This window comes from Bombus huntii, chromosome 9, assembly GCF_024542735.1.
Source record: "Bombus huntii isolate Logan2020A chromosome 9, iyBomHunt1.1, whole genome shotgun sequence".
In the NCBI taxonomy this organism is placed as follows: Eukaryota; Metazoa; Arthropoda; class Insecta; order Hymenoptera; family Apidae; genus Bombus; species Bombus huntii.
This window is the reverse complement of record NC_066246.1, coordinates 7,404,704-7,418,185: the sequence shown is the minus strand read 5'-3', so window position 1 is coordinate 7,418,185 and position 13,482 is coordinate 7,404,704. Positions and strand designations below refer to the sequence as shown.

The 13,482-nt window shown below is 34.3% G+C and overlaps 1 protein-coding gene and 2 long non-coding RNA genes across 6 annotated transcripts in view; 1 reads left to right on the top strand and 2 right to left on the bottom strand.

Annotated features, from left to right (window-relative positions):
* Window positions 1–603: 603 nt before the first annotated feature.
* On the bottom strand, window positions 604–2,386 carry LOC126869245 (uncharacterized). Its single transcript, XR_007690856.1, has 3 exons — window positions 2,034–2,386; window positions 1,821–1,969; window positions 604–1,696 (listed from the first exon to the last, which is right to left on the bottom strand). It is a non-coding gene; the product is annotated as an uncharacterized LOC126869245 (long non-coding RNA).
* Window positions 2,387–2,462: 76 nt separating this feature from the next.
* LOC126869249 (uncharacterized) overlaps window positions 2,463–13,482 on the top strand; it is a 144,646-nt gene continuing 133,626 nt past the window's right edge. The window contains exons 1-2 of one of the 3 annotated variants that reach the window (XR_007690865.1): window positions 2,463–2,860; window positions 3,948–4,072. This is a non-coding gene — a long non-coding RNA (uncharacterized LOC126869249). The remainder of the gene's footprint in view (window positions 2,861–3,947; window positions 4,073–13,482) is intronic. The other 2 variants (XR_007690864.1, XR_007690863.1) reach the window with 2 other exon arrangements.
* The window catches only part of LOC126869222 (regulating synaptic membrane exocytosis protein 1), a 153,166-nt gene continuing 144,380 nt past the window's right edge, over window positions 4,697–13,482 (bottom strand). For both annotated transcript variants that reach the window (XM_050625473.1, XM_050625472.1), the window contains one exon: window positions 4,697–13,306. In XM_050625473.1, the coding sequence (XP_050481430.1) occupies window positions 13,005–13,306 (302 nt within the window). In that variant the 3' untranslated portion in view covers window positions 4,697–13,004. The remainder of the gene's footprint in view (window positions 13,307–13,482) is intronic.

Below are 13,482 nucleotides of genomic sequence, written 5' to 3'. Positions count from 1 at the left end.
AACCTAAATGTAGACTCTCGAGAGTCTCTAATCACAAAAAAAGGAAAGAACAAAAATTCGCGGAATTTAACCATCCTGGTACATATGTGCAACAATCATAGTAATTACAGTATTAATAAAACATAAGAACAGAATCTAGAGCGATATACGTCTGTTTCGAAACCTACTTCAGAGCCACGACCGCGAATATGAATTTAAAAAATCAATAAGTAAAGCCAAAGACGAGTGGCATTCTTCGCTTATGCCAGTTCTATCGATTTTTCAAGTTATAATAACAGAAGCAGGTTGGTTACGGGAAAACGCACCTATCCGACTTGGAGACTGTGTCAAACTGCTCTGGCACAATCTACTTATACTTATAATTAACATTCATACCAGGCAGTGTGTCTATCTAGCTCTATATTTAAAAAATGGCAAAGGACAAATACACTAACATATTCACTCCACGGTTCTCATACATACCACTCTGAGACATCCCCCACACTCAAGTTCAGCACACTTTATATTTTATACTTTCGCACTCTTATACTTACTGACTTTATGTACTTTCTTCCTGAAATTAACTGACGATGGCTAGAACCATTACGTAAAACACAATAAACTACGTATATATCTCGATTTTAAGCATACATGAGTTTATAATTGTGAAAGAGTATTTTGTGTATGCTAACGAAATCATGTTATTTGAAATCACGTACACGATGCACTAACCATCGTCAGTTGCTCGTGCCCATTGCCAGTACCTCGCCCAAACAGCATATGAGCAAGATCCAAGCAATGATCACGGAAAGTGTTAAACCTGAAAATCCTGAACTAAAAAATGATTAATGCTTCTAGCTTTCATCTAACGGACTAATGATCTTACAATTTGCATTTAAAAATTTTATTTTATATTGTTAAAACTTTATGCTTTACTTTACTAATTCGATAAGCAATTAAAATTCTCTCATTGAAACAAAGAAATTGCAAATGAACAAGAAATTTATTTGTAAGGATAAGTGACTTTAAGTTAAACATAAATGAAAATAACTACAGGCGACTCCTTCATCAAAGCACTTTTTCGAATACATGAAAGCAATGTTTAAAATTTATTGCTTTGATTCTGAAATCTACCTACCGCGAAGTGTCTTCTTGCATTTAATATTTGGTATTTAACATTTTTGTATAATGAACATCGAACTTTAATATCATGATATGTAAACTTATACTCAAGCTTAAAATAATCGAAGTCGGAGGATATCCGACTTCTCTGCAGGGACATTTTGTAATTTACGCAATTTTAATATTTACTTTTATAACAAACTTTTGCAAATATCGATGTTGAATAAATTCTGATTTTTCTCGGATTATATTAATACTATCGATATAAAATTTTTATCATCAAAAATCGCGATATATGTGTGCAAGAAGACCCTATCCTGAACTAATACATAAAGTAAATAAGATATTACTACTCACGAGTATGTGTAATTAATACTCGTGGTCACACACTCGCCAAAAATTCTACGTAATACAACTACTCATCCGTGTCGATTCGGACCTATCGTCCTACAACATGATTGGATGAACGGAGGAACAAAACTGTATTCGACTCACGATTAACTGCAGGTTATGATACTATCAATGTTGCTGTGGCTCAAAAGAAGTTATCATGAATGCATTGAACCCCATGGTGAAAATGGAGGTTGTGAAAAACCTTTAACAAAAATACGATGAAACACAAAACATGAAAGATAAACACAAGTATTATGTGTATATGGAATTCTCTATTTCGTCTACAATAATAATTTGCGTTTTTGTAACTATATTCAATTACTCACTTCGTTTCCCAAATCGCAAGGAACAAAAATCCTTTTCTTCGTCGTTGTCCATAGTATTTCGTCTTCTCATACCTCGTCTGCTTCTAATTGTACCAATTTCCGTGATTAAACTGAATTTCTTTATCTCTCTAAGATCTAAAATTATCCCCCTAAATAAAAAAGATATTCAGTAATGCAAAAATAAGTCTAAAAACGACTTAGTTTAATCTTTACCGAATGACTTCCATAATGCTTCTTCTTGCTGCAGTTCCCGCGTAAAACTGTCATTTCATGGCGGCATAAATCGATTAGAAGAAATTATATATCGATAATAATCGATATAGCGATATGTAATGTAATACAACGTATCATAGTCGTGTGCCTATTTCTGTGCCTCGCCTGGGTTTTGGCGCTGTAATCTTCATTGACCCTGAATCGGCAACGTCGCATTTGACCGAAAATCATGAAATTGTCTCTTATTTGTTGATGTTCCAACCGTGGAATATGAAGAAGTATTACATCTGTTATTGCATCTCGGCTCTATCGTATATCTATATCTCGTCGGTATTCTAAATCAAATCACAACTTGTTTATACTTATATATTATATAAAATATTAAAATATTTTATATATATATATTTTATATATATATTATATAAAAAAAATGAAATATCAAAAATATATCAAAAATGTATAATTCTACGTTTTAATATAAAAGATAAAAAAAATACAAAAGTAATAAAAGTATATGGAGTGCCCATACAATTGAAAAATGAAATATAATGTTACTAAAATCCACATAACATCTTTGAATTCGTGTAATTTTCAAATTCATGGTGATCGACCTAAAAGTACGAAACACTACTACATATAAACAATGGTCACACGATACAGTATTTGGAAACATCAGTTTCCCCACTACTAGATTCATCGAGGCAAATGCGAACTCTAGTGCTCAATATTTGAAAATAAACGTTAGCCAGTCTTTCCTTGTATGTCATTGTGCGAAGTTGTTCGTTTGGCGTAGTTCGTAATAAGCCACAGATTATTCGTTTCAAATGGTATGTATATTTGTATTAATCACTCACTTTTTAATATAATTTTCGTAGCTTTTGATTATATGTTATCAGTGTACTATAAATTATGAATTTACATAATATAATAAAAAATGTATACTTACGAACCAGATTGTTTTCGCGCCAATTCTCGATATATATTTACACTTCAATTGTTGTTCAAATCACAAACGTAATTCATTATTTTTGATACGAATTATTATACGGATTATTTTTGATTCCAACTTTCGTGGTAACATGCATAATAATAAACACTTTATAAATAATAGCAATTGAATATGCATTTATACATTTAATTATTCTCCTTTTATGTATATATATTGACTTAAAGCATTCACAATCGCTTCTACTTAGGAAGTTATAAATAGATTTGATAATATTATGCTATGAGATTGAAAAGCAATTTAATTTATTAATTACGTATTTATGTACATTGGAGGGATTGAAACATATTTATCCGGATTCACTTTTATTTGGAATTCATATGTATATTCTCATTGGCTCATTGTCAGTCAGTAGAATAGCACAGATGGCGCCATATTGTCCAAACGTCAATTTCGAGAAAAATCTTCCAAATAAATAAATTGTATCTACTGCAATTTATATCTTACATAGACAAAGTCTCCATGTTTCGCTTGTTAATATAACATAATAGAAAATATAATTCACATTCTCCTTTAATCCAATAAATAATTAAGATTTATTGGATTTCCTGTATCCTCATCTGAATTTTTAGTTATATTTTTAAGCATTTCCTATCCTTGATCTAATTTTTACTTTTAATTTTGGTAATACATTTACGGTTTAATTAAAGTATGTGTATATTATAATATAGATTTTTTTCATTTTTACGAGCTCATATTGGATATTCCTTTTTTTGTTTACTATTTCCTTCTATTCTTTTCTATTCATATATTATTATATATATTATTATATATAATAATATAATATATATATTATTATTATATAATTATAATTATTTTTATATATTTATATATTTTAAAAATCTAGTAATTTAGTTAAATTTTAATGCTTTATTTATATCAATACCTAATATAGAATTTCATTACAGGTCTTTTAAACTAGTATGCATTAACTGTGAGTGACTGTGTACCTGCTGAGTGGAATGAAACTATCCTACAGCTGGATAATGCAAGGGCACTTAGCAACTGTACGATTTCGAATTACCTACGATCGGTGAGTCGCATGTTCATTTTTTCTTTTTCTCCAAATTTTTAATTGTAAGCAGCAACAGTGCAGTAAAATAAATATGTATATGAATATTTATAGGGCCATGTTGGTATATAAAAAGAATGCATAAAAAGAGATGCGAATGAATTACCTTCACGTTGTTTTATTAAAATAGAAAAATCCCATATAACTTCCGAATATTATGATTGTATTAGGGTTAGAGTATATCATATTTTTAATAATATATATTATATAAAATATATTTTATTAATATATATATTAATTATAATTATAAAGATAAATATAAATTATAAATATTATATATATTAAATATATATTATATATTAATAATATATATAAACAATAAGTCAGGAAAAAAACGTTTTTAGTCAAAAGCAGGACATACATATTAGGACACAAAAATATTAAATATTATATTATAATAAGATAGTGATAAGGATATTAATAACAGTAAATGAAATTAATAATATACACAAAACAACATATATTATTTAGGTACTTTTTACATGGTTCCTATTATATGTCAGTCTATATCTAGGTTTTTGAAAAATTTAATGGTAAATGTATTTCATTTTGTTATAACAGCGAAATAAAATAAGAAACTGTAAGTTTTCATTTTTATCATATCTGTATTTGTACAATATCCGTTTATACATCTTTATTATTAAGGGAGTAGGCCAACTGGGGTTACGGATGGGGTACACAAATCCACAAAGTTCCTCGAGAGGAGGAATGGGCGAAAAATTCGAAAGACTCGCGCGTCGCGCTTTACTTGCGCCCATACATACTACAAAAAATCAGTCATTATGTTACGCACAATAATAAATCACCAGCGACGTAACAACCTTTCATCGAAACACGCTTTACTTAAGATTTGACGCGACTTCCGCAAAGTATTTTTCTTTTCGTGTCATCCTCAATTCATTATCGATCCTAATCAGGATTATTAAAGTTCCCTCTTCGTTTCTTCATTATATCCGTTTTTTTTTTTATTATTTCTCGTACTTTTATTCCTAGAACAGTGATTTCCAACCGCGTACATATTATTGGTTATCGGGCAAGTATTTAAATTTTCAATACGTTTTTACATTTTCATTTTTAATAGCATTTTAATAGAATTATACAATTTATTTCTCTTACAATAAAATCATAATTTTTATAGGAATTATATATTGAAATACTTTTTCCATTATTGTATCTCAAGCCAGAGGAATCTATAATATTCAACGAGGAATCATTGTGTATTGCGATTTATTGTGCACCGATCTGTGATAAACTCTGGGACTATAATTTGTTCATTCTGCAACACTGATAAAATTACTGATATTTAACTTGTTAGTTTGAAGGAACCATTATAAACTTCTCTGTATCTCTCTATCTCGATAAACTCTGGAATCATAGTTTTATTTGCAACATTGATAAAATTACGTACGCTTAAACTGCAAGTAACGAAAGGAATCGCAAAAATTCCGTCGTTCTACTGTATCGTTTCTCTTCAGTAAAATTATAATGTTATTATACTTTCATCTGTAACATTCAATAGAATTATTGACTCAGCTATACACATACTTTTTTATGGATTACACTCGTGTGACCTCGCGAGCCGAAGCTTTCGTATGTTCTCTCGACCAACGAATAGGAATCAACGATCTAGTTGAAACACACTGTCCTGAAAGGTATTCGCGCGCATAATTTCTACAGAAATCAGTAAAGAATAAACGCTGGTTAATAAAATTGATAAAATTTGGAACAAGATTGTACAGAATGGATCATCGTCGGCACACGTTTCATCATCGTTTAGTATCGTTAGAACAGAAAAGTCTGTTTCCACAGTTGAAACTGTAGAAAATTGAATTTTGTGCGAGCATTTTGCTAAATCAACAAGAAAAAAGAAATGGAATTCTCGTACTTTCTCATTCTTTCATCTTTCGATCGTGTCTTCCCGTATCGTATCGCAACTTCAATACGATTTCATCGCCCAGATATGTACGTGCCATGATTAATTAAAGTTTGAGGAATCGATTAACCTTTTGAGAGTACTATCGTCAAAGAAGCGTCTTTCTGTCTGTACACGAGCAAAATTTCGAATTTTGTCGAACCTGCAAACGATTTCTTTCAACGAAAAAAATAAACCAGCAGAAGGAAAATCTAGCTTCGTTGATGAAACTGCCAGGATAGAATATAATGTGTCACGCAACATCGAAGACGCTTCTGTGCGGACTTCTATTACGGCTTTACTTACTTATACAACGTACTATCGCCACAGAATAAATCGAACATAGTCGATCGTGTAATTGCTAAGGTTTATCATTACTCGATTAACCCGTAAGTCTACCGCACATCGTGATTCTAATCCACATGTGCGACAATCAACACTTAACACGTAAGGACATCACATGAAATTTTCTGTATAGAACGATACACCATCTAAGTTATGCTTAAAACTACCTCTTAAAGATGCCTCACCCAGCGTGTCTACTACGAGTTTCGTAATCCGCATTACTATCCGAATAGAACGCTTTCCGTAATACGAGTTTTATAGATAGATGAGCACGTAAGAAGGTTGGTGATAAGCGTGAATGAAGTACCATTGAAACTTCCTGTTCCGCTCAGAATTTCACGAAGTCTCGACCACATATCGCACGTGACAATTTTCCCTTCCGACGTTGCTCGCATTATACCGTAAGTATGTTAGAAAAGCGTTGCCTTATAGGAGAAAGTTAAAGGGATATAAAAGAGAAATGTAATATCGAAAATTACGCAGTAGACTGGCTGAGATATGTTTTACAAGTAGATACCCGAAGTTTGGGGTGATTTTAATCCTTGCATAGCTTAGGATACATCCAACGGATAACTTAAAGACTGATCTTAACATTATTTAAATGTTAACTCCTATCATTTCAAAATAAACGCAAGTCAGTATGCTATTTTAACTGTACCACCAGTGTTTAATTATTCACATGTAATTCATCCACATTGGAACGATAAGGATCAATCCTTAAGAACTTATGTCAACGATAGCACACGTTAGTAGAACTATGCAAGAATTGAACAAACTTTCGATCAATGTTGGAGTTTTATTATTTTAGCCGCGTAGGTATGTACGTCATCTAGTGTATCAACAACTGACGTTTATAGGTCTTGGATGATTATTGTCATCCTTTGGCATTCATGTTTTTTTTCTGTTTCGTTCCATAAACACCAGTTATCGATTTCACTCGACATTTAAAGCATTAGTCGTATTACATTTGTTTTGTGATATTATATACTTTACAAGCGACTGACCAATCGTCATTAGCCGCACAATCAATCATCCGTTGCTAACGACGAACAGCGTCGGTCCGTGCACAAACGTGTACATGTAAGTACGTTAGCACGCCAGCACGATCGATATCATCGATCCCGCGATAAAGTATCCGTTTACGAGGATCAAGCACTTGTCGAAAATATTTACTTCACGTTCGCTTGCCTGTTTCTTTTACGATTTAGGCCGTAATTGAGCAGTATCTGTACAACTTGTATGAAACTGTGCGGTCATTAAAGAAGGGTAACGAATCAGATCTTTTCATATGATTTCATTCAATTGCGTGATTATAGTCGAATTGATCCTTACACTTGGAAGGAATAAACGGAAGCGAAAATTACTAACTTTTCATAACGCTATAGTGAATTCGAAACGTGTCTATCTAATAGTTTCTAACATTCGAATTATAGAAAAGAATCTGAGAATTCTATCTTCGGGATAATTTTATTTTATCTGGAGACGCACCTCTTTATTTTTTTACTCGCTAAAACTTTGATAGTGTAATAGCTTTGAGCTAAGTGTCTAGAATCTTTCTTACTTTGGAGATCATATTTCTCTTTCGACTATATAGAAGGTTACGCGAGAAGAATTTTTTTTAATAGAAATGCACGTGCATAGTGACAGGGCTAGAGATACTCTAACGTTCAACGAAATCTACGTCATGTTCAGCTGTATACATGTATGTATGTAGAGTCTGGCGGAAAGCAAATTAGAATTTATTAGCTTAATTGTCGTTATTCGTATCGATCACAGTGATATATCATGTGGAATTTAATTTTAACCTGCGCGTAATGTGCATGCCCGACGTTTGATCCACGCAAGCATAGGCGCGAATCGATGAGATTGTCTTTGGACACTTAGACGTTAGAACAAGTACATACAACACCGATATGTACGGGAAGAGGTTGTTGCTTGGATGTAATCCCTAATTTTTACTGTATTTCGTTTCTCGGGACGTTCGATCACGGTTCGACAACGACGTACCTCGACTCGAAAACGGCTTATTCGCAATGTTTCCTAAATGCTCGTTCCACTATATTCCTCTATGCAAACGCGATCGATTATCCCGTTGATGTACATCGTACGGTATCGCAGGTACATACATACAATTATATCGATGACATTATGTCTATACACCTCTACGATTATCTTACACGTGACTGTGCCTTGATAATTTATAATTACGTATGGGATATCTGCTAAAAGATTCGTAGCATACATAATTTGGATCAATGATCTCGATTGTCAATTTCGATACGGCATATGTATCCTCATCTAGCATTCTTATCCTCATATGTGTATGTATATATGTATATGTATGTATATATATATGTATATATATATAGATTTCTTTTATATTCAAATATCTATATTACGTGTATATTTATATATGTATGTATATATATAGTATTCTTTTATATAGGCGATTACAATAGTCACAAAGTTGGGCAGACTTGATTCATATTCGATATCGGAAGGCTGCTTTTATTTCGTAGAAAAAAGTGACGGCGGGAAAGAAGTGTACTCTCTTTTAATATCGTCATTTTCCCATCGTTAGAAGCTGAAATAATTTCAAGATGAAAATACATAGGCATATTTTAATGCCTTTTGAAGAAACGAAATGAGGTCGTAGCGAATCGCGTGGTTGTACGACCTGTATCCATGAATCCTACGAGAGTTGAAAAGCTTTTGGAAGATTAGAAGGTATCATTCCGTTTCAATCGAAATCCATCTAGAGCTTCGTGAAATATCACCGCTGACAAATGCAGTCTTGCTAGCAAAATAATTTAGCGACAGCGTTGATAGAAACCGCGATGCTAACGATCACAATGATAATCGGTAATTAATAAATAGTTCGCATCAACGATTTAGTAGAAAATGGGTCTACGGCGTGCTTAGCCATTTAGAAAGGAAAAACCTTTCGTCTACAGTTTTAGATGATTGCATTCGTTCAACAGGATTGTCCGTGCGATTAACATTGGACGGGGATATCTTCGAGGAACGCTCGTCAACGTGGCGACTATTACGCATCGATTATTCGACTCGAGAGCTCTCGTCGAAAGTATCCTCGTGCCTAATGTACCCTTAAAGAAACGTTAGGATATGTTTGTAGGCCGATCAGATTTTGCGTTTGTCAAACAATCTGCTCGTGTGTTGCTCTTCCACCTCTAAACATTCGTTTCTTTTCGTTCGTTCGTGTTTGTATATATGTATGTGTGTGTATGTATGTGTAAGTGTCTGTTTTTTATTTTTTTTTTTTTTTTTTTAAGACTTCTATTACACCAATGAATCGACTTTATGTTACACGTTTTGAGATTATTCTATAGGCCATCAAGAATCGTTGCCTCCTTTTTGCCTTCGAAAGAACGAGACTAGAGTTTCCAAGACGACGTTAAGTCGCTAAAAGACGTTGCAGGTCGAGTCCTAGAATTGAATCGTTATTAACGATACGTATAGGTAGTAAAGATTTTTGCTTTAGATAAGAGTTTCGGAGGGACTCAGAAGTGATCGATAGAAATGAGGTACAAGTCAGGTTAGATCAGAGATAGCCTGCTGGTGTTCTCAAGACAGAACTTTATGTTAACGCGGAATAATCACTTCGCTTTTTCATCTCTTTCGGAACGATTGCCCGTTTATCGCTGGGAGAAGGTCATCATCCAAGATAATAGTAACTCGTAATATTGGGGCCTTAACAGATTTTAACCTTTATCGTGTTCGAAATTGTTTGAATGGTCCATACTCTTGTCGTTTATTGGTCTGTGGAAATTTATTCGAATCGTGATAATCTAGCGTTGAGTCAGCATGCATTTCCAGATTGCTGTTGTTACATAAACTGAAATTACAGAGGACATTTCAACTGCGCGTATAAATATACCACTGAATCAAAAAACACGTGTAACTAAATTACTAATCGAAATGAAACGAATTCAGTTATTCGATCGGCCATCGTAATTCAATATGCCTTTTATAAAATTCACTACGATAAAGGTTATATCCGTTCGTAATTAGGATTTGGTCAGCGAAATCATTGATTTCTATGTACCATTAATACACGTTTAGGTTTGATAGAATTATGTCGTAAAAGTATCGTATCGCGCACGCGACATTGTAGTACTTTTATCACGCACGTATCTCTTCACAAATATGTATCGAATGATTTACATTTGACGATATAATAGCGTAATTTCTGTTTCTAACTCGGGCGGGGTAAGCGCAATACTTTCGGATCAATCGTCGTCCGTACTTTGTGTCGCGTTTCGATTCTTTCGCTTTTTCTATTATTCTATTCCTTCCAACGTCGCCACAGTTTATTCAAAGATCTGGCAGACCCTCGATAAAACGCTGTATCCTGTTTTAGAATATTCTTCTCGACATTATACCTAGCAATTGTCCTAGCGAAAGAACGAAACGTACGTTTGAAGATTAACGTCTCGAGGGCCATTACAAATACTATCGATCAATACCAGAATCAAATGGAAATTTGCGACAAATCTAACATGCGATTGATATTTATCGTTTCGATATAGCCGATACGAAAAAATTTCATAGAATATTTAATACATCTCCTATGACACCAACACGGACAAAGTCGTAAAATCGAAATTACATAAGATTCTTGTAGTGACCCTCGCGATCGTGTTCTTTTTCCTTTTTTCTTTGTTCCGGAAACTTCGTATATGAAATTCGCGAGTGTTAAAGGAATCTCTGTTGTCAGTCTACGAGCTACAAAAATTGCATGACTTCTAAACACCGAGTTTGTATTTTTTTTCTTTTTTTCTTTTTGTTCAATTGCCATTCATGTTGCCCGTAAAGTTGTTCTGGTAACCACTTACCGATTGCTCTTTGTATTCGGCTCGACCAGCGAGCCTTAAAACGATTGTCTACCGTTAAATAATTGAAACGTCGAAGAAGTAGTCTCGATCTTTAATTTGCAATACTTTGTGTCACTTCATTGATTTCTTCGTTATACCTGTTTTATTACGATCAAGCAAATTCTAACTCGTATGAATGAAACGCATTGTATAATTTATTTTCATTGATAATCACGAAATCGTTGATTCAAACGAATACCGTTTTACTGGTTTAGTCGGACGTATGTGATATTCGTATCGAGGCGCTTCTTCCACGAACAAAAAGTACTTAACGATACATTCGCCGGTGAACATATATATTTATTTCACCGAATGCAAATCGGCTCGTACGTTAGCCACGAGACTCGATCGAATCCCAAAGCTGGATCAACCAGAGCACGCGTATCCGTGACAGATGTCGATCGTCTCTCGTATGTCTCTGTCGTTCCTTAATTTATGGGAAAAATGGACCCTCGTCGTCTCTTTAAGACGTGGCATCTTCTCCTCACCCTTCCTCATGTTCCACGCTTTAATAATTCATGAAAAAAATAGAATCTTTCTTATGTTTTTTTTTCCTTGTAGTTTCATCTTCGTTTCATAAGTTGCTCTCTGTGGAATAAATTTACACAGGTACACCCTTATTGCTAGAACCTTCGTGGATGTTCCCGAACAAATTTCACAGAATGTGAAAAATTACTGCCGTGAGAACTCGATACTTCAGGATATCGATTTGCTCTTCAATGTTTTGCCCTGCCTTGCTTGCATCGAGTCGTTGTAAAAACGACAGGCAGCGAATTCTTTATAATCGACTACCCACGAAAGGCGATTAAAAGGAAATAGTTAGAAACCGTGATTCTATTGTTGGCTCCGGTATTAATCATCTCGATGATAAATCATCGATCGAAGCGATCAGAGTTTGATTGTCTTTTAGCTTGTTATCACGATCGCGTGACAACACAGATGGAAATATAGAATTTATGCTAGTTGGCTAGTTTATGGTACAACGGAATCCCAACTTTCGAATTGCAAATTAATAATAGAAATACAACAGCAATGGCGGCACGATCGTTAAATTGTAATTATCTACGATATTATCATTTATGTTACTAGAGTGATTTGAATATCGGATCAATTTTTGTAAAAAAAAAAAAAAAAAGAAACGAACCTTATATCTGTAATTCAAGTATACTTTCTAGGTATTGAAAGTAAAACATCACCTCTGATAGATAATGATTGAATCTCGTAAAATGCTGCTTAGGTCTTGGAATGGACTTGGATATATTACAAATTGAAATTGATCCCATCGCTAATTGTCCGACTTAGGCTATCGTTATTGCTCATTGTCTCGTCCATGGAACTTTCATTAGCGAGCGTAACTCCATTGCTACTTGCCTGCGTGTTCACTTAGTCTCTTTGTTCCTTGCCTGATAAACTGTAATCTAGTTTGACCATTAACAACTTGTTCATGATCGGGCCGTGACACGCTCGACAAGCTCGAGATTCCGAAGTACCAATTCATCAAAATAATCAGTAGGTAGATTAGAAAAAAATGCATTAGAAAATCCGGTTAGGAAGTAATTAAAAACTAGTAACTAAAGACGAGATGAACGAGGAAAATGGAACGAAGAAAGACTGTTGAAGGAAACAACGTTTGGTTCCATCAGGAGATAATTTTCACGACGGACTCGTTCTCGTCCTTGAGCAGAAGGCTCAGTCTGAGGTCGAGTTCTCCGGCCTCGAGGGCCCATTTTTCCCTCAGCCATCATGGGGAGTCCGCGGTATGAGTGCCAAGAGTGTGAATCGGGAACAAGGGATACCAATCGACGGTCAGCCGTGTCAATGGAAGAAGATCGAGGCTCACTTCAGCCCCACCTAAGCCTTGATTACTTTCGAACGCCTGCTTCTTCTCCCATAGCATAACCAACAGATTCCTTCCGAGGGCGTCGCAGCTGCTGTATTTGATAGTTTGACGATATTGCGGGTTCCTCGAGTGCCGTATTACGCGTGTTTTACGTTTTTGCAGCCACCTATCGCCATCTCGAAGATATGTTTTCACGTAGGTGTCTGTATCGTTATAAAAAATTGTAATTAATTATCAAAGCACCATTTTATACACAGCGTAATGTCGGGGCATTTATTTTCTCAGATTTAAGTTTTCGTGATAGACTCGAGGCTTCTACGTGTGTAGTCGTGTCTTCGAAGAAAATGCGTTAGCCGATATATCAGTGTGTCGATTGACT